The sequence below is a fragment of the Typha latifolia genome, chromosome 7 (assembly GCF_019914945.1).
Source record: "Typha latifolia isolate L0001 chromosome 7, TyphaL0001v2, whole genome shotgun sequence".
NCBI lineage: Eukaryota > Viridiplantae > Streptophyta > Magnoliopsida > Poales > Typhaceae > Typha > Typha latifolia.
In genome coordinates, this window is record NC_133092.1 from 4229644 (window position 1) to 4255084 (window position 25441).

Sequence of the window (25441 nt, forward strand, 5' to 3'; positions counted from 1 at the left end):
TTATAAAATAGGGTTTAATTTAATGTAGCTTTAACAAAAAAGTTGAACTGGATTAGCTCATCATTTTTTTTGGTCTGAAATGCTGATCAATTTAATATTATATATATATTTATTTAACTTAGTGCAGTTTAAAAAAAAATTATCTAGCGATAAAAATATTGAACTGATTAGTATTTTTATTATGGCTACAGTAAATTAGACCCCATTTGATAAATAAATTTAAGAGCCTATTTTAATAAATTTTTTAAAAAATGAGTCTATTTTGTTTAAAAACTCATGTATAAAGAGTTATATAGGTGGTAAAAGGGCCTAAGTTAAGATAAAGATCAATTGAGGTGTATATATGCACAAAAAAAAAGTGATATAATAGAGGTGAAATGGATGGATGTCACGGCCAAAAGTATAGGGAAAACTACGGAAATGCCATTCTTAAAGGAGGAGAGGAGTCACAGAGAAGGGGAATTCCAGTAAAAATGGAGCAGAAAATGCTCCAGATCCTTAGAAAGATCAAAACTTTGAAGGAATTGAAGCAAACCCATCTCCAGATTCTTGTCAATGGTCTCGGAGAAAACAATTATCTAGTACCCAAGCTCATTGACCTCTCTTCGGCATTCAATTCTTTGAACTATGCCACCAAAATCTTTGAGCATGCTCAGAGTCCAAATGCTGTTGTCTATAACACCATGATCAAATGTTTGATTGAGAAAGGTAGCGAAGATGAAGCATTTTCAACCTACAACGAGATGAGGCCTTTGGGGGTCTTGCCAAATAACTTCACCTTCACTTTTCTCCTCAAAGCTTGTGAATCCTTGGAGTTTCTTGAGGGATGCAAAGAGATCCATGCTCAGATAATAAAATGTGGATTTGGGTTCACTGTCTTTGTTCAGAATGCTCTCTTAAATGTCTATTTTCAATGTGGTGCTGATGTGAAGGTGGCCCGTCAGATGTTCGATGAGATGCTTGAAAGAGATATAGTTTCATGGAATTCTATAATTAGAGCATATATGTCACGTGGAGACATGGCACAGGCTATGATTTTATTCGAATCAATGCCGGAGAGAAATGTTGTCTCCTGGAACACAGTTATTGCAGGTCTTTCGAAGGCTGGAGACATGGCATTGGCACAGTCAGTTTTTGATCGAATGGTTACAAGGAACACTATCTCTTCGAACGCCATGATTTCTGGATACTTGATGTGTGGAGATGTTACAGCTGCAAAATCTATGTTTGATCAGATGAAGGAAAAAGATGTCGTTTCCTGGACAGCCATGATATCAGCTTACAGTAAGATTGGTGACCTAGAGTCTGCCAGAAAGGTCTTTGATCAGATGCCCGTTAAGAATGTAGTTTCTTGGAATGCTATGATATCAGGGTACAACCAGAACTCCAAATTTGATGAGGCACTGTGTATGTTTCAGGCGATGCTAATTGATGGAAAATTCATGCCAGATGAGGCTACACTCACTAGTGTCGTCTCAGCCTGTGCTCACTCCGGCAGCATTGAAAATGGTAATTGGATCCATTCCTATATAGAGAAGAACAAGGTTCATATTAGTGTTGCACTAGGAAATGCTCTTATAGACATGTTTGCAAAGTGTGGGGACATAAAGAGTGCACAATCTGTCTTTCAACAAATGACAAGAAAGTGTATTATTACATGGACAACGATGATCTCGGGTTTTGCCTTCAATGGAGAGTGCACAGAAGCTTTGACTCTGCATGAGGAAATGTGTAGAGAAGGAATTGAACCGGATGATGTTATCTTTATTGCGGTTCTTACTGCATGTACTCATGGAGGTCTTGTTCAAGAAGGTCGCCGTGTCTTTAATCAAATGATAGACCAATATGGCATTAAGCCAAGGATGGAGCACTATGGGTGCATGGTGGATCTCCTTGGCCGAGCTGCCAAGTTGGAAGAAGCAATTCAATTTATTGAAAACATGCCAATGGAACCGAGTGTTGTTATATGGGCAACTCTACTGAGTTCTTGTATAACACATGGTGCTGAGGAGTTGATAGATTTTGTTAGTAGAAAGATAATTGATCTAGAGCCACTGAACTCTGGGTATCAAGTGCTGGTTTCAAATTCTAGTGCACTGGGGGGAAGATGGGAGGGTGTTTTGAATGCTCGTGCGATGATACGTCAGGAGGGAATTGAGAAGATACCTGGCTGTAGCTCAATTCAAGTGGGAAGAGAGGTCCATGAGTTTCTGGTGAAGGATACCAGGCATGTGAAGAGAAAGGAGATCTATGAAACCTTGGATGGGTTAACATCACTGATGAGACAGATAGGCTATGCGCATTTGAGAACTCCTTCTAAGCCAAGGCTTTTCTGGTGAGATTTACTAGGCATGTGAAGTGGAAAGAGATCTGGAAGCCTTGGATGGGCTAACATCACTGATGAGACAGATAAGCTATGTGCTGCGCCTTATCCTTCTAAGCAAAGGCTTTTTGGTTGATGATTGCCTCAGCAAGCATGATAAAGAGAGAACTTACCATTTGTAGAAACCAGGTATAGAAGAATAATATATTCAAAATTGAGAAGCTTTATGTTCATTTGGAGACCAAGGAACCACAGACAGATGGGAGGGCTACTTTGGAAGCTCCAGATAGATAGGAATACTGGATAATGCTGTTCTTAAGCCAGCAGAGAGGTCAAATGATCTAATACCTACTTACCATTTCCAGTCTGCTAGCATGTAAGAATCACCAGGATATATGTTATAAACTGGCTTCTAGAGTGAGCTCGAGACAGCTTCTCCCTCAATTACCTTGCACGGCAGATCATTGTCCTCAGTGCATGTATGTATTTAAGCAAGCAATTTATGGATTACTCATTCTTTTGGCGTGTTAACCTTTCAAGGAAGGACACTAGACACCTTTTGATACTGCTGTCAGCAGCCAGATAATTTTGAATTGAAGAACTCAGATTTGTGTCAGATATATGAGGAATGTACATGTTAGATTTGCCAGTGCAGTTCTGTTCCATCAGATATTCTGGTGCTCAAATTTGGCTCCATGATGTCACTGCTTTACATCTCTGTAATCCATCAAACAAGACAGGTAAAGTAAAGCTGGAAGAAATTTTTTTGCTTCAGGCAAAAATAAACATTGAGAAGTGTCTATAGACGGTCTCTATATAAATTCGATGTTCTTATTGACATCTTGGTCTTCTCAGTTGTGAGATCATCTACTGGTTCAGCCTAGCACAGTTTTAACACTTTCTCTTCCCCACACTCCCCCCGCCCAAAATAATTTTTCTATTTCCTTATTTTCCCCTTTCTAGATGGATCGATCATCAACAGCGGAGCGGGATCAATCCAGTGGCCTGGGCTACATAGAGCCAACGCTCCAGCAGTATTATGATACATTGTCACCATGAATTTGGTTTATGAGTGAGAAGAGATTCAGTTACTTGAAAGATATGTACAGGATGGAAAATTCATGATTAGATTATTTTGAAATGGATAAAACTGATTTGCTGCTAGGTGGTGTTGTTCTTATGTTTGGCCTTAGGTATCATTTAATGAATACATATGTTCATGTGTGCTGCCAGCTTGTTCATGTATTTGTATCTCATTCATGGTAACACTTATTAGGTAATGTGATCAAAGCCATATGTTGCATTTTCTTGGATGCAGGCTATCTACTATGCGGATTTGTATTTTACTTCAGAACAGATATGCTCACAATTACATATTGTTTATTGTAACTGAGATAATGAATTAAGTTGCAGGCCGTGACTGTTGGATTATAAAACAAAGGCAGGCCGTCCAGTTAAAAATTAAAAGATTCAAGATGCCAGTACCAAGCAAGAAGTTACAAAGAAAGCTTTGCAATCTCAGCTGTATCAGAGCCTAGGGGGTTCCGATTGCAATGCTGTATCCAGTGAACTGTTCCAAAAGAAAAGAATTTCTCCCCAATTTTATAAGCTCCATGATTGCAAACTTGCAAGTTTAGGTCAATCCTTGGGAAATTCTCAATTAACCATGCTCAATATCAAGTCCTTTTTCTTTTCTCTAATTGAGTTCACTTTTTTATTCTGTCATTTGAGCAGTAAGATTCCCTAGCTCATCTGTTGCAGTTACTGGTTATGATATTGATTTCTATTCTTGAAACTTAATACCTCACAAGCTATATTTTGCAGATGGCAAGGTGATGATGGAATACATAGGAGCTACCGGTGCTCCGATTACATTCTCTGATGTTCCAATCGACCCACAAATCAACTTCAACTTCATTCTGTGCTTCGCTATTGATGCAGACACATCCGGGAAACCCCAAAATGGCATCTTCTCTCCTTATTGGTCTTCAACTCTGACAGCAAATAGTGTCAAAGCCATCAAGAGCAGCCATCCAAATGTGAAAGTCCTCGTGAGCCTCTCAGGGTGGAGCCTTGGTGACAAAGTCCTGTCATGGTACAAACCAATCAAGCCTCATTTGTGGATCACCAATGCATTCACCTCTCTTCGATCGCTCATTCTCCGATACCATCTTGACGGCATCGACATTGACTATGAGAATTTCCCAAAGAACGATTCTTCCTTTGCCTTCTGCATTGGTGAATTGATCACCAATCTTAAGAACCACAGTGTGATCAGCTTAGCCACTGTTGCACCGTACTACAAGACTGTTGATCACTACATTGATCTATACCAACGATATAACAGTGTGATCGACTACATCAATCACCAGTTCTATACAGACAAATTGAGGGTGCCGAGAAGATACTTGCAGGATTTCAGGCTGAGAGCAGAACAGTTTAATGCAACAAAGTTGCTACCCAGTTATGAAGTGAATGGAAGGGGAATACAGGGAGAAGCTTTCTTCGCAGCATTGAAGATGTTGGAAAATAATGGTTTTGAGGTCAATGGGGCTATGATCTTCTCAGCTGATGCTTCTTTGTCTGATGGTTTTTACTATGAGAGGCGAGCTCAAGGCTTCCTGCTTAATTCTACAGTCCAACAATTAACAAATTAATCAATTCTAAGCAATAGTTCTGTGTTGTGGGTTCTATCGGTGGATAGAACTGTGTGTATGTTTATTATCATGATGAAACTGGGCCGGGTAGGCTTTTTTTTTCTTTTCTTTTTAGAAAAAAAAGAGTCAACTTGGCGTTTTAGAGAAATTATTTGTCTTAAGGATTTTTCTTGGTAACTGTCAGAGGTAGATATGGGAATCGGGTTGACTATATTATAGATAACACCCTGCATTTTGACTATACTACAAATTAAACCATCTCGTCTCCGTTAGAAGTTGAGCTCTATATCTGCTAAAAAAAAATATTAATCTACACTTGAGTTAAATTAAGATGAAAATAAAAGTTGATAGTTTATCCATTTCAAATGAAATTTCTTATAATATTTTGACAAAACAATTAATGGCCAGTATTAAATTACATTTTTATTACAATTTTTACATAATTCCCACTGTAAATATATAAAAAAATCATTATAACTGCTACATTCTTTAAAATACCATAAATTATTAAACTGTTTTAAGAACGTGATCCCTTCAATTAAATCACGATTAAAATTAAACCTAGATTAGTAAAAGACTGTTTTGCTCACATAAATTGCTTAAAATAGTTCTAAAAAATCACCGATAAAGAACAATATTTAATTCATTTATGTATTTGTTCATCTTGTCACGTATTTGTTAGAAATATTCTTTAAATATTTCCGTCAAAAACCAACCGCAAGATCCATTTTTATTTGAGGATTTGATAGTTAGTCAGCTTTTAATCGTAAACTTGGCTCACTCCAAATATAAAAATTTCCGGAGCCAATCAGAATGCAAAGAGTGCAAGCGAAGCTTCTCATAGAAGCGGGAAAAATAAGCACGCGGTCTGGTGATGTGCCTCTCCAACTCGCCACTCCCCTCCTATATAAACCCCTCGAATCCCCAAACTTTCTCCTCCTCATTTGATCGACTGGGGCGGCGCGTCATAAGAATTCCCAATTCTTCTCGCCTCCTCCGCGTAAGCTCTCGAATCCCTAATTCGTCATCTTGTCTAGGGTTTCTTCTATCCCCTTGCGATTCCTATGCAATCTTCCCGTATCTGTTCGGCCAAAGCATCGATTGCTCTGCTGTGATCTAGGGTTTTGCTAGCTTTCTCATTAGATTTGATTGCATGGGATATTTATCTTTGGATGTTTATGCATTCATTTCTAAGTCCTGATATTGGATACCGTAGTTGCTTTTGGTATCCTCTTGTGTAGGTGTAGTCTATTATTGATTATTGTTATTGGTTCTTTAGTTGTATTGCTAAAGTCTCCATTTTGCGGGGACTAATTCTTGATGTAATCTTACTGAACTAGAGCTAAGGTGTAATAGGAATTCTGTTGAATTAGAGTGCGCTTTCATCTTTGTTTCTGGGAGCTGTGGACTTAATTTTGACTAGTTCTTTGTTTCTGCCATTTTTCCTAGCAGTTTAATATTCCAGCTTTAACTATAGTAGTTATATTTTGATCAATACTGATTCTATGCAAAATAGTACTATAATACTTGGCTATTCTCTGTCTTTTCTATATTATCTGCTCTTCCTATGTGAAAAACTATTTACTGCATCCTTAGTTAATGTCCTATCTAATGATCCACTGACAGACTTGCCCCAGGTGGTGTCTTTCTGGTTCTAATCATTGCTTAGTCTTTGTCTTTCCTAAATGTTTGTGGCTTTAGGAGAGAGAAAGAGATTACGGGTTTTGGACCTTTTGTAATTTTAATAATTGTTGCGTACAGGATTGTGCTTGCACCTCAATGTCTTTTGATCTCAGAAAGGATTATCGTTGGTTTATTTGGTGTGCCTTTTGGTTCATATGCCGTAGTCGGTTGTGGTCTTCTCGTCGTATCTTGTTTCGGCACTGGACTTGATATTAAACAAAGGGTTTGTTATTATTGTTTTAGTATATCTTTTCTTTTTTTAATTTATAATAGTCGAAGTTGTTATAAACTTATAATTATTAGCAATAGTTCCAATCATAACTTCGAACATTTTCTTTGTGGCTGGTCTAATCATATTTGGATATCAATTTAGTATTATGGACAAGACAGCTCTTTCAATGATGGCTAAGACTTCCCTTCAACCTGGCTTTCGGTTTCATCCAACTGATGTTGAGCTCGTTTTGTACTACTTAAAGAGAAAGTTGATGGGAAAGCCACTACATGTTGATGCCATTACAGAGATTGAGCTGTACAAATTCGCTCCATGGGATCTTCCAGGTAAATTGTTAATATTTATATTCTTCTCATTATAATTGAGAGAATTATTCTTTTTTTTTTATCTCTGATCCTTATACTGGAAGTCATTCAACCGAAGTAGCAATTTCCCTGTTACGAAATTCATATATTTGCTCTGCCCTTTTTTTAAGTTGTTGTTCGCAAATAAACATAAGTCAAGCTTCTTGTACAGTTGGACTTGATGTATTATTTAATCATTGCCGAATCCCTTCTCCATGGATCCTGTAATGCATTTTATGTTCTTTCCATACTGCACTTTTCTTATGTCTTAACTATTATTTGTTTCTTATCATGGTAACTTTTCAATTTGTGCAGATAAATCTTCTTTACAAAGTCGAGATCGTGAGTGGTACTTCTTTTGTCCTAGATGTATGAAATATGCTAGTGGCTCAAGGACAAACCGTGCCACTGACCTTGGTTACTGGAAAACCACTGGAAAGGACAGACCAATAGACCATCATTCTCGTATCATTGGGATGAAGAAGACTCTGATATTTCATGTAGGCAAGGCTCCAAAAGGTGATAGAACTGATTGGGTCATGTACGAGTACAGATCAGAGGACAAGGAGTTGGCAAATGTGGGTTTCTCTCAGGTAAGCATTCTTTCTCTTGCAGAGAACAGCTGTTTCACCTCTAGCTACGGTGGTTAAAGGATATCAGAAGTTCCTCTCTGCCTAATAACTTACATGATGATTGTTGCCTAAGTGTAGAAACTGTCATGATTAATTTTATCCATGGATGTAACTGCGATAGTCATATTAATCTATTTGTTTCCTATTTGGATCTCCTACTCTTTTTATTATGAATTACTATGTTTTCCTCACCAAAGGGTTAATTACCAGGTACTCTTAAACTCTAAAAATAACACTTATTATCGTTATTATTTTATACATTTGGAGATATATCTTCTTTATGGTCTCTAAACAGTGCTGTTCAGGATAACTACTCATATATGTTCAAAATCTTTAATCTGCTAATGTCTTTCTATCTGTAGTGTAGTTATTTATGCTATCGACTGAATTACAGCTAAATTTCAGAGTTTTGTGGAATGCACAAGTTATTTTCCACACAATTGCCTTCTTATAACAGGGATGATTGTTGTCTAGCAGGAGGACAACTAGAGTTACCCATTGATACTTGAATATCATATGTTACGGTAACTTTTTATTGTAAGATCACTTGGTCTTTCTTGAGCTACCAATTCTTTACTCTTTTGTTTAAGAAACCATCTTTTGTGCTATTGCTTGTACATGCTAGCTGGCATACATCTGCACAGACTGCTATTGGTCTTTTGAAGCTCCAACAACTCAACTAGTGATTCACACATCACGACATCATAATCTAGCATGTTAGGAGATGCTTGTTTGTGGCAATGATTTGGTTCTTACTTCTACAAAAACAAACTATGACTAAGAAAGCATAATAATCTCGCACTGCTCATTCTGAAAATTTGATATACATATGTAGTTGTATAGGTTTCACTAAAAAGTATTCAGGTCCGAACATTTTTTAGATATCAAGTTCCTTTTCTCCGACATTCGCTAATTATAAATGCAATTCACATAACCTACAGATCCTCTCGTTTCTTGAGTATGATTGCAACTGTAAGTTCTTAATGAAGCCTAACAAGGAAGACCTTACTGAATTTTTTCCCTTTAATGGAATATATAACATTCAATGTGTTATGATGTTTTTGTAGCTTTTTGGCTCATGCAATGTAATTGTTTATAGCAGCTTTTGGTGCCTCTTGAAGAGTTTATTTTCTTTTTTTCTTGGTTATTTTTGTCAACGAGTAGGTTAATTTGTGTTTTCTCTTGCTGCAGGATGCATATGTACTCTGCAAAATTTTTAGGAAAAGTGGATCTGGTCCTAAAATAGGGGAACAATATGGTGCCCCTTTTAATGAAGAGGATTGGGAAGATGACACTACTGCTGAACCTTCCTTTTCTTTGCCTTCTATGTCTTGCCATTCTCCAGAACTAGTAGATGAAACCCCATTGGAACCCATTTGTCAACAGTCTGTTGTTTCTGGTTCTGGTCTGATGTCCTTTACTCCTGATCTTCCCATTAGTGATGATACTCCTGATCTTCTTGAGGCTGACGGGATATTCATAGATCAATTGCTTGCGCTTTTAAATGATTCTCCAATTCGTTCAGTGAATACTGATGGCAAGGTTGATGCATATGGCCCTCTTCAATGTTTGTTGCAAATGCATCTTTAATTTATGAATTGTATAACTCTTTTAATGCATGTTTCTGCAGATGCCTGATTCTGCCAGTCTGCACAAAAATGATAATGAGATGTTTGGTGTTGAACCTGTGGGGATATATGCTGAATTGGAGGATCTTACTGCTCAGGCAGGAGGTAGTCTGCACAAAAATTATAATGAGATATTTGGTGTCGACACTGAGGGGATATATGATGAATTGGAGAATCTCCCTGCTCAGGCCGGAGCAAAATCCATTGACAACTTCTATCACCCCGTTGACATGGACAGTGAATATGCTATGCATCCTTTGCTATCAGAACTCAGAAGCAAAGATTATCTCGAGCTGAATGATATTTTTGGAGATACTTATCCCTATGAATTGGCAATGCCGAATGATTTATTTGCACAGAATCCACTTGAGCACTCTTCCCACTTTCAGATGGAGAATCAAAACTTAAATGTTGATAGCATTCTCACTACTGCTTCAGTCACAAACAATTCTCTTTTAATAACACCCACCATTTCTGATGAACAATCAACCTCAATTTCAGATGTATGTAACTATATCGAGCAAGAATTAGCCTGGAGGTAACTTTAACTGTCCCTCCTGCTATTCTGATTTAATTATGGGAATCACTTATTCTAGTACTGATGGCTGCAGGACAAACAAATAAACTCCAATAAGAAGGGAAATCAGAGAGAAAAGAGTAAATTGAATTCCATCATCAGATTCTTTTCAATATTATCTCATGATGTAAAGCTGCAATCACTACCTTCATGGTGTGCATAATTATCTCTGCCTCCTGGGGTCCTGCTCTTGAGTATTGATACCAGGGCCTCCTTATAGTGTTCAGAGGACTGATACTACAACCTTCATCTATAGCTCATCAATTTACCTCCATCACATCCTCATTTTCTGTGGTCAGCTAAGGGATGCATTTCAAAGGGTTATCAAACAGCTTTTTGTCCGGTCAAAAAAAGTTGGTATAGAAAACTTATTATCTGTATATACTTCATACTGCACTTCTGCTGCAGACTTCCTGGTCATCTATTGTGGAAGTGGAACATTGGAACATCCTATTTAAGATGATTCATTCTGGTTGAGGCTGAGGTTATCTGCAGATATCTGCTTTATAAGATTAAGATATGGTTTGCTACTTTGCCAGATAATACCGGCGCTTTATCCTCTGTTCCAGATTATGGTTATCTTGACATGTCCTCAGCATAGGCCTTTTCGTTTCTCGGTGTCTCAGCTTTGATTTGTCCTTCCTCAATAAGATTGGGGGATTGGAAGGAGACTGAAGGCTGTCTGGTGGCAAATGTAATTTTATCTTTACCTTTAGTGTGAGCCAACTTTTAGACCGTCATTTGTAATAACTTATTGGAATATAGAGCTCATACTTCATTGTAGCTCTGTACTCTTTATTTTATTTGGACCTTCAGTTGTAATAACACAATGGAATAATGAAATAATCACTTGATAGATGTGAATGTGATGGATATGCTGCTTGGCATGGATTGCAAATTAGTCCTATATGCTGCTTGTCAAAGTATGCATCACATAGTAGATGTGGATGGGAATGTGAATAAACAAACCCGAGCCAACTTAAACTACTCTATATGTGATTAATTCTCTCACTTTCCTCTTCTCAAGGATTACAGACAAAAAGGATATTAGACCTTAGATCGTGACAACTTCCAACAGTGTGTTAATCCTCCTACGTGCATTTTTGTTGTTGGGACTAGTTAGGTGTAGTTTGTGCCCATATTAGGCCACGCACCTTCCTAGCTTAAATCAGAGGTCAAACCAGAACACTAGAAACTATAAGGCCCAGGGGAAAAAGAAAAACATAGGGTCAGAATTAGAACCCTCTCTTCCATGGCAATCTCGTCCCATGCCGACCAATTAATTCTTATGTACTGATACCTTTGTAGCACGGCGAATTTATATAGTGTTCTGAAAAATATTTATGTGACATAATTACGAGGGAAATCGATGCATTGTTTTGATTTAATGTCGCTTTTATTTTCCCGATCACAACCGTCTCGCCGCAATCCGATCACTTCATCAGAATTATCTCATCTATAATATCAGTATTATTATATATCTTCACCATTAATACATGCATTCACATGAACATATGAAACATAAATTCGAAGCGCATTCGATAAACTAAAACATAATTTGACAATATTCTTAAGAGATGAACAAAATTGTTCGTTGTATGAGCTTAAGTATTTGAACATGAAAAGAATTAACACGCAGAGAGAGTAAGAGATATTAGTTAGTCGAGTGATTAAAATATCACAAAAAGATAAAATAAAGATAGTTAAAGTCTAGATTGTATAGTAATTAACCATATATTTTACCAGAATGATCAATTGAAGCTTGTAGTTCGGTGAGGATCGACAACATCAGATCTCGACCTCAAGAGGTTTGGTACGTATCTTTAATGCCCACTGTCGATCCATCGCAGTTGATGGTCCACTGTTCATAGCGTGTTCCATAAGGTACGATCGACAGCGAGATATATAGTAGATATGGTCTCAACTTAAGATACGCAACGTGGCATTAATTATGAGGCCTGAGCATCACATTGGATTAACGAATGTGACAAGGAGAGCTCGGTTGGTGATCTGGCATGCTACATTAAAGTTAACCAGGCATGTTATGTTAATAAGTTCTTTAATTTGTTTCTGAGATACAATTGAAGACACGTACGACGATCATGGGTTCGTGTCATTAAATTAATTACCTCCATCGAGCCATAATTATATCCCAAAGTCCAAACGCTAGCTACGTGATGTTTGTGGATAGAATTAATGGATAAAATGCAACTTTCAATCTATTATTCTTTGGCCAAAGCAACAGAAGCCCACTACTTGTGTCGTCATGAATATATTTTGAGAGTTTTTTTTTTTAATTTTTAATTTTTTTTATAAGCAGTCTGTGATTCCTCTCAAAACTATTAATATATAATTTTTTGCCACATAAGCAGCAACATCGGGTGTAAATTTTTTAGGCAAATCGTGCACTTGGAAAGAGTGGTATAGGCTTTAGGATAATAAATCACTTTCACTAAAAGATGATTAACTAAATTTATGTTTAAAAAATGATTTATATAGTTGAAATGACTATGATGAAATAATACTTATAGTATTTTAATTAATAATTTTTAACTTATGATATGATAGTTGAACTGTTCGTTAGCTAATACAAATTACTGGCTCCTCAAAATATTAAAGAATAATTTCACATCAAAATAAAAATTAAAAAATTAAAAAAATAAAAAGTAAGGAAACTTATTAAAGTTTTTTGAGGTTTTCAATTAATAGCTTAAAGATTAGTTAGGTGATCTTAGACAATACATAATGCAACTAATAGAGCTAGGCCAAGAGCTGATTAGTCTTCGTCTTCTTCACTCCTTTCTAACCATTCTATTGTTTAAACTCCAATTCTCTCTTCTTCAGTGTTATTGATATTGATATGATTCCTTATATTAGAGTGCACGCTGTAATATCTGAAAGTTCTTTTCTTTAAAAGGAAAATAAAAGTTAGCCATATATTGGAGACCAAAAGCTATACCAGCTTATAGAAAAAAAAAACTCTCATCCCATGTATATTCCCATGTCCTAGATTTCTATCTCGGTTGTCAAGCTAATCTACAGTTTGATTAGCTTCTCTAAAAAATATGCATAATTTTATAAGTATATATAATATATAATAAAGTAAAAATATCACCGGTGATAGAGTGAAGCGCCCACGAGGCTTTACTAGAACGAATATTGATCAGCAGATGAGAATCTGATTCTATCTAAACAAATTGCCACGGTATCAGCATAGAGAGCCGAGTGATAGTTGCCGCATTTCGCACAATTAATCTGTCGGACAACGAAGTCTAATATCCGAAAATTAATGAGATATTTTTCGCCTACTATCTTTCCCTTTCCAAAAAAAATAGAAAAAAAGAAGAAATTACTTCAAAATATAGCCAAGTTCATGAGCTGCTGTAACTTTATCTTTTACTCGGATAAAAGTTACTCCCCAAAATATAAAATATAGACAAAGTCACATGAAATCGTTGTACTATCTGACTTGACACTCCTATCTATGGTTGGCTGTCCATTCCATTTCGACTTTCCCGTGAATTCGAATTTGTATCTCTCTGTAAATAGAGGATTTTTCAAACAAAATATCCCAAAGGTTTTTTTTTCTTCTTCTTCTTTTGATAAAATAAGATCACAAAGTAATAAAGTTATTTTAAAGGTAAAGAAGAAGAGAATTACGTATTACTATACTAATAGATCTTTAAACCATTATTTACTTACTGCATCAATATTAAGAAAAAAAATACTTATATCAAAATAAAGATTTCATATTCTATATGTGAACGGGCTTTATGCCGTTCCACGTATCATGCGGATACGAGTGCATTTAGCAATTAAGATGACGCGAAAATGGACAAGGAAAGCTTCAAACAGAAAACTGTGAGGAACTCATCACTTCTCCCTCATATATTTACCTTGGGCATAACAAGATAAGAACGAATTAAATACCACTTCTAAAGTTAATTTCCTCTCTTTCTCTCTCTCTCTCTCTCTCTCTGTACATATATATATAGATAGATAGAAAGAGAGAGAAAGAGAATTATACACATTAAGATAGATATCAACACCTCTTCTTCTCTTAGTTCGCTCTCACAAGGGCAAAAGGCAGAGGAGAAGGGAGTGATGGACGTCCTACATTTCTTGTTTGGAATTTTCGGTGGGTTTGGTGTCATTTTAGCTCTTTTTTATGTTTCTGTGTTATATTTTTAAGCATATGATCTGAGAGATGGGTGTTGAGAAGTATTATTATCTAACTTGTTGCAGGAAATGCAACTGCTCTGTTTCTTTTCTTGTCTCCCATGTAAGTATCTCTCAACTTTCTTACTTAATTATTCATGAGCAAAAAGATGGCAATTTTCTAGTAATACTTTGCATCTCTATTTGCATTTTTAAAGAGGTAATTATGAAATTTAGGTAGCTTTATAACATGCACATATTTTTTTTTTAATTTTACAGTCTCACATTTCGGAGGATCATAACACACAAATCAACAGAGGATTTCTCAGGGGTTCCATATAATATGACCTTGCTCAATTGCCTCCTCTCAGCTTGGTAATGAACTCCCTCCCTCCTCTTCTAATATCCATATTTTTTAATATCTTGTTACCAATATGGGTTGAAGAATATATCTAAATAAAGATTTCTATGTCCCTTTTATTATTTGTATTTACACTTGGAAGAAAAGAAATGGATACAGATGCAGTTATGCTACTCTTTGATGTATTAATTAGTTTGTTTATATCCTTTAAATATACTGCTTCTTGATGCCTTCTTTTCCCCCTTATCTAAGTTGCATTGTTATTATCCTATATAGCTTTAGATGGCTTATGCTAGCTTGGAAGAGGGGTTCAAAAAATGGCTACATTCACAAAACTTTCTAGTTAGCTCTATTATAGAAAATTTTGATAATTATGATAGTGATGAAAATTAATCAATTGCACTCATCTCAATATTGTTTGATATGTTAACATTACTGTCGCATCCTATTAGTCTTATGACAGAAGTTATGAGTTTGATTTTTAATAGATGTTAGGATTTAATTTTTGATAATTTTTTTTAATTATTTGGGCCTTTTGGTTTGTTTCTTGTTAGGATTTAAAAAGAAAAAAAAGAATATTTTTACAATTTGTTAATTAATAGGAGAGCTAGGCAATCATAAAGTTATCCCAATCATTCAAAGGCTAAGAATTCTAGTGGCTACATGGAACTCAATAATTGAGCCATTTGGTATTATTAGTGCTTTCACATAATTAATTATTCAAATCCCATGGACCTATACAATCAAAGCCCACTAACTATGCATTCATGCATTGATGAGCTAAGTGCATAGGCATCAATTTTTCAGTTATTTATCATTGATTAAAGTTTTTTTTTTTTTGGGATAGATTTTAATGAGGTTGGACATTACCAGTAATGGCTTCTAAATTCAAGTAGCATAAACTGAATACTTTTTGATAATTAAGCTGTAACTTTAGCATATGATTCTGCCTCCCATCTCTTGTGAAGGTATGGATTGCCATTCATCTCACCAAATAACCTGCTAGTGTCGACGATCAACGGCGCCGGTGCGGCGATCGAGGCAGTGTATGTATTGATATTTCTTATATTTGCACGTAATAAGCTGAGGGCAAGAATGGCAGGCCTTCTCGGCCTTGTCTCCGCCGTCTTTGCGACGGTCGCCCTCGTCTCCCTGCTCGCCCTCCATGGCCAGTCTCGCAAGATCTTCTGTGGCTTTGCTGCTGCTATCTTCTCCATCTGCATGTATGCTTCTCCTCTCTCCATCATGGTACTCTCTCTTATACCTTGTGTTTTTTTTTATTGGCTTCACTTATATTCCTTTTCTCTTTTGCAATTTTTAACTAATCTTCATTTGTAAGATATCTAAACACTAATTACTACTGATTTATATGCAGAGATTGGTGATCAAAACCAAAAGCGTAGAGTTCATGCCCTTCTTCCTCTCATTGTTTGTGTTCTTATGTGGGACTTCTTGGTTCATCTATGGATTACTCGGTCGCGATCCTTTCGTTGCGGTATCGAAAATTTTCTTCAATATTTTGCTTTTACCTACAATTTTTTATTTTTTTTGGGAGTTCTTAAGAGCTAGCCAGAAGGTTAAGTAATATAGAAGAAAGTTAATGACACTTTAAGCCAAACTATAGGGTGATGAAATAATTTTTTTCTTCCCTTACTAGAAATATTGAGGAAGTACATAAAAGATCTTGTATACATAGACAATTACTTGTATATATATGATCAAGCATTACTATTTGCAGGTGCCTAATGGATGTGGGAGTTTGCTGGGTGCCATGCAGTTAATCCTGTATGCCATTTATAGGAAGAACAAAGGAGGTGAAGCCACCAAAGGAGAGAACTCCATGGAGATGATGAGTGATGCCAAATCCAGCAAAGTTAACAACAACAACAACAACAACAACAACAACAACAATACTAAGAGTATGGAGAAGATAAACAACCAAGTCCACCACCAAAAAGACAACCAAGTGTAGCCAAATTAATTTATGAAGGCTGTTTCCATTGTTGCTTACTTCATCTTTCTCTCTCTCTATTGTTGTCTTCTTCCTCTCTTTTTTGTTTTGGTTGTATTTCTTGTGTTGTTTTAAAGCAACTATCTATGCTTACACATGAAGTTTGTCTCTATTGGTTATATTTTGATTTAGGACTCTTTTTGATGCCCTTTTTGGCTGTAAAACTTCTTTTCTTTATCCTCTTATGTTATTTTTATCCAACAAGACAAATGAAAAGGGCCCAAGTGGGATAGAAAAAGTCAACAATATCATATGACCTTTTTTTTCTCTTTTCCTTCCACCCAATAGGAGACATCTTGATAGAATTATTTAGACCTAAGTGGCAAACATGTAGAATAGCCAAGAAATTACATCAGGTACTAACTAAATTGGTTTTAACCTAAGTGATTGCTATATAATTCTCTTCGTTAATTTCAAGTGTGAGATTTAGCATGTTCAATAATGACAAGACTGTCCTTGAAGCTTAGCATTTAGATAATTAATTTAGCTCCAATGGTATATCAAGGTTGAGTATAATAAAGAACCTCCCGAGAATATTCCTATAAAAATAATATGCCATAGTTTTAGCCCCAAAGTTGATGAAGACTTAAAAGTAGCAAGAAACAAAATTATATATATATATATATAATTGATCATAAAAATTAAAATAAAATGGCATAGTGCATTTATATTCAATCTTAGTCACTATTCCAAGTAAAACAACAACACAATTTCTTTGGTGTGGAACATTCTCCTTCTACATAGTTATGCTATATAAATATAGTTAATAATAATGGTTAATTAGTTAAATGGGCTCATATTATGTAAGAGTTTTCAAATTCGAATCCTAGTAGCATTGATATTTAGTAGGACTGAGTGTCTTAAACTCATGTGCCAGTTGAAGCATTTATTTTTAATATGACTCATAAATTATGAGTCATAGCTAAGGGTGAAAATGGGTCAGATTAATTTCGACCCGACTTGCTACTCGAGCTAGATCTGATCGAATACAAATAAAAAATTTCTATCCGATTCAGATCCGGATTGAAATACAGATAGTATGTTTAAGAAAAATTCAGATTTGAATACAGATACGAATATAGTTAATGTTATCTAATTTGAATTTGGATAACTGATATTCATTTAACCGCTTTGTATAAATACCCAACCCTCTAAACCACCCTAACCCTGCTCTCTCCATCTCTCCCAATTGGTAGTTGCCTCCACCCCTAACTCTCTAAAATCTCTCCTTGCCATCATCGATCACCGTTTTTGTCGCCACCACCTCTTCAAACTCTCCGCCGCCATCACCACTTTGTTGTGGCATCATTAAGCTCCGCCTGCTACGGTCCTCTCTCCTCGAGCTCGTTGCCACCAAGCTTCACCTCCTCTACTCCTCCCTCCTTGAGCTCGCTGTCACCAAGCTTCACCTCCTCTGGTCCTCCCTCCTCGAGCTCGCCTTCACCAAGCTGCGCCTCCTCTGGTCCTCCCTCATCGAGCTCGCCATCACCAAGCTCCGCCTCCTTCGATCCTCCTCCTCGAGCTCACCGTCACCAAGTGAGGGGGAGGAAGAGCACAATGAGGAAGAGGAGAAGATGATGGCATCTGTTGCTCCTGAGAAGTGGGATGTATTGGGTCTTAGCCAAGCCATGGTATGGACTTGTTTCAGCTTCATTAACGATGGGATCATTATTTTGATCAAGGGTAGTTAGCTCTATTTTTGTTAGATTTTACTTCTGACTTGAGATTAATTTCTTGTTTTGTTTCATTGTTTGGTTTATTTTTCTAATGTGGTATGTGTATTTCTAAAGTAGAATAGAACCTGGAGGAGTTCCATACAAACAACCATTCTTTTGTGGGTGTCTCTAAAAATCGTAAGTAATTCGGCATGGTTGACAATGATTTCCTGAAAATAATCGTAAGTAATTAGAGAGGTATAAGTATGTTTTAGATTATCTAATCAAAATATCATTTTATCAGCACTTTTGAAAATATTCTATTTGCAATCACTTTTGTGTTAATTGTGTCTAAAATACAAGTTATAATCCGTTTATAATTCGATACATATCAATTTAAGGTTAAATCAGTATTTAGAAATTATTCGTATTCGTTTAGTTAGGATATGATTTCAGATTTTACTATCCGTTTAATATTCGTATCCGAATTGAAAATATAAATTCGGATATGATTTGAGTACTATGTAGTACGTATCCGATCCATTTTCACTCCTAGTCTAGCTTAATCATAAGCGGACAAAAGATTAATTCTTTTAGATATATATATTAGATAACTAAATCAATCATCCTCATAATAGAGAACCGGAATAATTTCAAATGATATACATATAATGCGCTAATAAAGTTACAGTAAATACCAACAAAATAATCAGGGAAAAAAATCACATCCATAATCTTCCTATAGTATCCAATCGCTGAGCTCCACATCATCCTACAATCCTTCCTTGCAGCCTATCAAACGTCGGGCACTACTGCCGTCAGCTGTACGGAATCCGACTCTCCGGTAAAGTATACGCAATGCTCACTAAACACAACTAAAGAACTCCACGTGTCGACCTTTGCTCCCATCCTTATTACAAGCCGTCCTCTTCCTGCTGCATCCGATCCCCTGTCTCCTTCGCCATCCCCACCGTCTCGTTTATAACGGCGGCAGAGAGGAAGGAATCCAATGCTTTTCCCTACCAAACCTTCATAAGACGCCTCTCTCTGTCTCTCTCTCTCTCCATGGCAACTTTAAAACCCTAGCCCTATCCCTAACTCTACTCCTGCTGCTAACAGTAAACGATCTCTCCAATGGCGGATTTGGGTGGGCGGAGATCCGCCTCCGCCCCACGCAGGCGCAGCCCCGGCCTGCGGCCGCGCGCCTGGTGCTGCTCCTTCGCCGCAGCTCCACAAAGCCCTGATTGCCGGAGCTCCGTGCACCACAACATCAACCCCGCCAAGCTGCCGCCGAAACCCCCCTACGTCGGCTCCTTCTACAACTCTCCTTCCCCGAGCAGCAAGCTCGGCCTTGGGATCATCGATCCTCGCCGGATCTATTCCCCCGGTAGGGTATCGCCTATCGACTCCGACGCGCCGCTCGATCCGTTGCCGGAGATAGCGGATTCGGTGTCGGTGGTGACGGCCACTGCCGAGTCGGAGCCGGAGTTACCAGATCCGGCACCAAAGGAGAGATCGTTGGCTCCTCCGATGGTGGAGAGGAGGGATTGTGGTGGATCGAGGGAGAAATCTTTGGATTTGAGGCTTAGCGTGAAGGGAACGGATGGGAGATGTCTGGTGATGGAACTGGACTCAAAGGTGCTGAGCCGGAGCAGCTCATTTTTTGCGGCAATGGTTTTGGATTCAAGTCGGAAGATCTCGGATGCCATGGAGGACTGTAGGGGAATTGAGGTTGGTGGGGTTGAGGATATGGAAGTTTTCAGGGCGACCATCGAACTGATGTACGAGAAGGATCCGATGAGGTGGCTCATGAAGGTGGGAGTCTCCCGGGCTATCGACATACTAGAGGTGCGGGTGGTTTTTGACATCTCTAGAAATGATTTGCAGTCGTTTTTCTTTAGATCAACTATTTATGAATGCTGTATCAATTGTTGAAATTTTGAGACACAGACTGGGAGTGGTAATGGACAGATGCAGGATTACTTAGATATAAATAGTGGTGGAAATATGACTAAAAGATTTTGCAAGCTCTCATGAAATAGTGGAAATGTGATATGATTAGTTAGCCAATAAGATACTGTCAAGCTAAAATTGCAAAACCATAACTTAGAACTTAACTGGGTAATGAAGCCTAAGCTTGTGCGAGTATAGTGTGATAATGTGGTTTTATGTGATTAAGCTTGACTAGGCATGCTTATATGCAGTACCTGCTTTCTTAGAATGATGGATCATGGTTCTCTTTGAACCTCTTCCAGTTCTAGAAGCTAGACATGGGATCTAATGCCATGTAAGTGACTGGACAAGAGTGGAAAATCTATATCTGCTACTTAGTTTAAAGGATCTTATGTGTATGTAGTGATATGATATCTGTGTGGACCATGTGAATAAAGAATTGGAAGATCATCATCACCTAGAAAAGTGTATGTCTGACGCTATAAATGCTCAATAAATGGCCGATCGTCATTCAGAGAACTGTATTCATACGGTTTAGTCATGCTATTAGGGTTGGTTATTTTTCATGAGAATGGCAAGTTTATTGACAAAACCTAGCAATTTAACTTTTCATTTTTGTTTATACTTTATATTGATTTTTCTTACTTGTAAATCTCTTGCGCATTCATCCTTGCAAGCGCTCTCATATAAAAAAATTCCTATTTCCATATTCATGAAGAAAGTCTCTTCATGACTGGTCATGAAGGCTGGCTGATCTTTTGGACTCATCTATGTATCTATACTCTATAGCTGTCTTGCATTTTTTTTTAGTTTAAAGTCCATCTACCTGAAAATGTTAGTTAGCTAGGCCAACACACCAATCTACTTTACTCTTTCTGCCTGTTATCTTCAGCTAGCAAGTATATTGTGTAATTCCCAACTTATCATGTTCACTGGGGATCAATTGTAGCATGTCCAAAAACAAGAGATCTATATTGCCAGTCCATCTTGCACAACATTTTTATTTGCATGGGGCATGTGAGTACTGAGTTCTCTTGTTTGGGCATGGGAGCACTCGTGTTTGTAGATCAGGAGGTGTAAGTATACATGCCTTGGAGGTTCTTTAAGTTTCATGTGTCCTCACGTCTAGGTTTAGAGTACTGTTGTTAGGTTCTCTTGATATCTTAGTTGTATAAATTCACCATGTTGTTTGCTTTTCTCTGTCAAGTGCGACTTACATTTAAGTTATTATTTCCAGGTATCTTCTAGCATCATGTTTGAAAGAGGGGTCACATCATGTCTAAGATATATTGAGGCTGTGCCCTGGAGTGAGAATGAAGAAGAGAAACTGAAGAACTTGTTTGCTCGATCCACATTTGAGGAAACAATATCCCAAGATGTTCTAGCTAGATTGTGTCCACGAGGTTGGCGCAGCTCAGGTGATCTATCAGTGCAGCTCATACAATCTGTAACGAATGGGACTAGTAGTAATGCAAGGAAGGAAATGCAATCTTTAGTCAATGGCCTCTTATGCAAAAGTTCAGTCTATCAGAAAGACCCCGCTGGGCTCAACAAGGAGAGCTTATATAGCATTTGCCATTCCTGTTTGAACTCGCTGGTAGAGCTCTTCGAAGAAGCTTCAGATTCTGTCCCAATAGATCACGAAACTATGACGAGAGAGCGTAAGCCTTTGATTGAACGGGTCTCTAAGCAAGTTGAGAACCTCAATTGGCTCTTAGAAATTCTCATAAACAATCAAATGGCAGAAGATTTCGTGGGTCTGTGGGCAGACCAAGAAGATCTGATGAGGATGCATGAACAAGCCTCACCAATGGTGAGGTACGAGCTCAGTCGGATCTCAGCCACTGTATTCATCGCACTAGGGAAGGGAAAGCTGCAGTGCCGCAGCGATGTGCGAAGTGGCATCTTTCATGGCTGGTTTGCACCTATGCTGATGGACTTTGGCTGGTTACAGAGATGCTCAAAAGGGTTAGATGTGAGGATGCTGGAGGAAAGCATGGGTCAAGCTCTTCTTACCCTTCCACTCAAGCAGCAGCAAAGCTTGTTTGAAGAATGGTTCCGCTGCTTTGCAGGGAGTGGCACTGAGTGTCCAAATCTCAGCAGAGCTTTCCAAGTATGGTGGCGTAGGTCATTTGTGAGATCCATAGAGGTGCGTAACTAGGTCTATTCCATCTTCTAATCCACGATTTGTTGTCATGTAATAGTAGATAAGTCTGCTAATTAGTGTTGTAGTGAATGTTTTAGTAGTTGTTGATCCATCATTTTCTGCACATAAATGTACCGGCTTGCTCAAAATGAAAAAAAAAAAAAAAAAAAAAAAAAAAAAGAAGTTTGGCAGCTATTTTTTTTCATTTAATTATTCAAACTGCCATCTGTGAATTGAATCGTTCTATCTTTACTACTTCTGGTGCCCATTAGTCTGGCAATAATACCTTTACACCCTCTCTATAGAGATCGAATCTTTATATTGCCCAATTTTGTACTATATTTGTGTTTGTACATCTTTGCAGTAGACAACAAGCCCCCCATTGTAGATGGAACTTGGAATGATTCGCTTCCATTATCTCTGGTTCGTTGCAATCTATGGGATGAATAGTAAGGACCAATGAAGATTTGTCATTATTAAATACTTCTAATTCTTTGTTGGCATATAAATTTGTTAATTCTAATAAGATCTATAAACTTATACACAGATAAAAAGGGAAGATAGATTGAAACAACCATATTACCAGACACAATAAGAAAACAAGCATCAAGCGTAGAGGACGTACGACATCTAAATAAATTGCTAACAATAGCTTCATCACAATGTAGCGTCTTTGGCCCTTGTGGAAAATAAAGAGAGCACAAACAAAATAAGATGACGGCCACCAAAATCACCTCCGACGACGTCTTACCGGCAGAGGAGAGGGAGGCTACAAAACGAAGTAGCCAAAAAGATTTTACTGCTAGTCCTTTAGTGCTATCAATTAAGGGAAACACTGAGGGAAGGAGCATTGACTCCACCCTGGCTCCGAGTCACCTCGTCGGAGTAGCAGCAAAAATAAGAGGGGAGATCCGAGGGGAGTGCTCCTCGCACCTCACTGAGAATGGTTAGGCCAACTTATCGATGAGCAGTCGAGGAGCGTTGCATAGGGAGGAGGGGAGAGAAGCCTGAGGCAACGTCGAGAAAATAAGAGAAAAGAGGGAGGGAAAGAGATAAGAATGAAGACTTAAGTACGAGGGAGACGACGAGGAAGGCTGACAACGATGAATATTTCTACTTGTTTGAATTGGGTATTTGGGTGTCAACAAGCTGAGCATATGAACCAGGTCAACTTTCATTGATTTCAACTCAAAATTTGGGTTTATATGGCTAGCCTATAAATTGAACTAAATCATTAAAAAAAGAGGAGTAATTAAACATTATAACCATGCTGATTTTTACTTTTTAGTATCAGGGCTTGTATGTAAAGGAAAAACCAGTTGTAGATGGAAAAAATTATACAAAAACAAAGGTTGAGATCTTTGCAGCGTGCTCCCTTTTAATTTTTTTTTACTCACGAACAGCCTCCTAAATCAAATACTATTCTTTCACGAATAAAGGGAAGCATTCATATTCACTCCCTCTTTCAATTTGTTATGCCAGCTCTAATTCTGCTAGATTTTTGGGTGCCTCTTTCTTTCCTCTAGAAGAGAATTTTCTTCCTTGTCTGTTATCTCCTCTTCTCCCTATCCTAGCCAAAGAGGGGAGGGTTTTGGCAGGCTTCTTCTCCTCTCTCTCTCTCTCTCTCTCTCTCTCTCTTCTCCTCCTCCTTTTTTTTCTCACTCCTCGTCGTTGCTCCTTTGAGGTTGTCAACTTTATCCCCAGTAGGAAGCTGGTTCTAGGGATTGACCCATCTCTCTCATTGAATCTATTATCGACAAGCTTAAAATCCTATTGAATCTATTATCGACAAGCTTAAAATCCTAGACCGCTTCTTACCACCTCACCGCCACACTCACTAACCTCGTCGACCTCCATGCATCCCATGTGAAGAAAAACACGCTTGGTCAAATAAACAACCAAGATTTGAGGAGAGCATATCAAAGTTTGCAACTGAAATTGCTAAAATTTAGGAAGTCTTGTTGTGGCCCTATAAATAGACTCCTTATCTTAGTCTCTATATAATCTCTCAATTAAAATCTTTTAGCAATAATAAGCTAGAAGGAGAGAAAACTGAGAGAAAACTGAGAGAAATTTTCAAGGGTGAAAATTGGGTTCTGTGAGTTTGTGAGACAAGAGTGTTTGTAAACACTTATAATTTTTCCTTTGTGAAAGATTTACAGCAGCTCGTGGACGTAGCTTAATTTAGGTGAACCACCTAAATTCTGTGGGTGCTCTATTTTTGCTTACTTTCTTGCATTTTAGCAATCTAGTAATTTATTCCCAACATCCCATGAATTTAGTAGATCTTGACGAGTCGTTGAAGGTGATGACTTCAACTCAAGAAGAGACTTCGATTTCCATCACTCCATACAAGGTATAATAGATGATGAAGATGACTGGGAGGCCATTGTGGATCACGTTTTTGCTAATGCTGTAGTGCACTCCTTGCAACCATGGATTTTTGTTTTGGGTTTCTTTTCTTAGTTCTATTGATGTGTTACAACGTGATGTAAGTTGGTGTTGTTGGACCTACTATGATCTTGATGGGGCCATTGGACAACGACCCTCTTACTCTTGTGTTCTTTCACACCATCTTTTATTGCATTTATCTGTGGTTATGTCAAAGATGGCTAAAATGAGGCTTCCTTCTAGTGCCATCACCATACCTCCTCTGCTTTTATATTTATGTAAGCGATTATATATTATTATTTGTTTGATACTTTACTTTATTGTAGCTCATTCTATATTTAGCTGAGTGTGATGCCTTTATGGAATGAATACCCTATATCCCCTTCATTTTAATGTATCAAGTAGTAACATTTTATTGAAAGTTTAATGAATTCATCATCTATGGACTTTCTTTAAAATAAAAAGAATTCTTATAAACTACACCTTACATTTTATTTATTTTGTGATTTATAATTCGACCCCTCATTTTTTCTTATAATTCTCATTTAAAATTCTGAGCAATACTAAATTTTTTTTCTTCTATTATAATATACAAAATAATTTATAAATACCTAACTTGCCCCTGAGATCGGAGATATGTTGAAAAAATGGTAAAAGAATATAAAGAATAAGAGAGACTATTAGGAGTAT

At 37.4% G+C, this 25441-nt stretch overlaps 5 protein-coding genes across 6 annotated transcripts; all 5 read left to right on the top strand.

The window, feature by feature from the left end:
• The first annotated feature begins 362 nt into the window (after positions 1-362).
• Positions 363-3487, top strand: LOC140791650 (pentatricopeptide repeat-containing protein At3g29230-like). Its single transcript, XM_073142256.1, has 2 exons — positions 363-3063; positions 3287-3487. Exon 1 carries the CDS (start codon positions 378-380, stop codon positions 2337-2339), a length of 1962 nt encoding a protein of 653 aa, XP_072998357.1. The 5' UTR covers positions 363-377; the 3' UTR covers positions 2340-3063; positions 3287-3487.
• A 357-nt stretch (positions 3488-3844) lies between these two features.
• LOC140791651 (chitinase 2-like) lies at positions 3845-5128 on the top strand. Of its 2 annotated transcripts, none has more exons than XM_073142258.1 (2): positions 3845-3960; positions 4148-5128. In XM_073142258.1, exon 2 carries the CDS (start codon positions 4159-4161, stop codon positions 4978-4980), a length of 822 nt encoding a protein of 273 aa, XP_072998359.1. In that variant the 5' UTR covers positions 3845-3960; positions 4148-4158; the 3' UTR covers positions 4981-5128. The 2 variants fall into 2 exon arrangements, with proteins under 2 accessions (XP_072998359.1, XP_072998358.1); XM_073142257.1 differs by having other exon boundaries at positions 3934-4056.
• Positions 5129-5825: 697 nt separating this feature from the next.
• Positions 5826-10934, top strand: LOC140792538 (uncharacterized). Its single transcript, XM_073143607.1, has 7 exons — positions 5826-5980; positions 6742-6886; positions 7037-7221; positions 7555-7832; positions 9063-9413; positions 9502-10037; positions 10111-10934. Exons 3-7 carry the CDS (start codon positions 7041-7043, stop codon positions 10121-10123), a joined length of 1359 nt encoding a protein of 452 aa, XP_072999708.1. The 5' UTR covers positions 5826-5980; positions 6742-6886; positions 7037-7040; the 3' UTR covers positions 10124-10934.
• A 3036-nt stretch (positions 10935-13970) lies between these two features.
• LOC140792807 (bidirectional sugar transporter SWEET1a-like) lies at positions 13971-16716 on the top strand. Its single transcript, XM_073144013.1, has 6 exons — positions 13971-14214; positions 14322-14358; positions 14514-14609; positions 15564-15843; positions 15971-16090; positions 16334-16716. The coding sequence occupies exons 1-6, from the start codon at positions 14181-14183 to the stop codon at positions 16565-16567; spliced, it is 801 nt and encodes a 266-aa protein (XP_073000114.1). The 5' UTR covers positions 13971-14180; the 3' UTR covers positions 16568-16716.
• A 2488-nt stretch (positions 16717-19204) lies between these two features.
• On the top strand, positions 19205-22565 carry LOC140792304 (BTB/POZ domain-containing protein At2g13690). Its single transcript, XM_073143211.1, has 2 exons — positions 19205-20109; positions 21452-22565. The coding sequence occupies exons 1-2, from the start codon at positions 19396-19398 to the stop codon at positions 22373-22375; spliced, it is 1638 nt and encodes a 545-aa protein (XP_072999312.1). The 5' UTR covers positions 19205-19395; the 3' UTR covers positions 22376-22565.
• The last annotated feature ends 2876 nt before the right edge of the window (positions 22566-25441 follow it).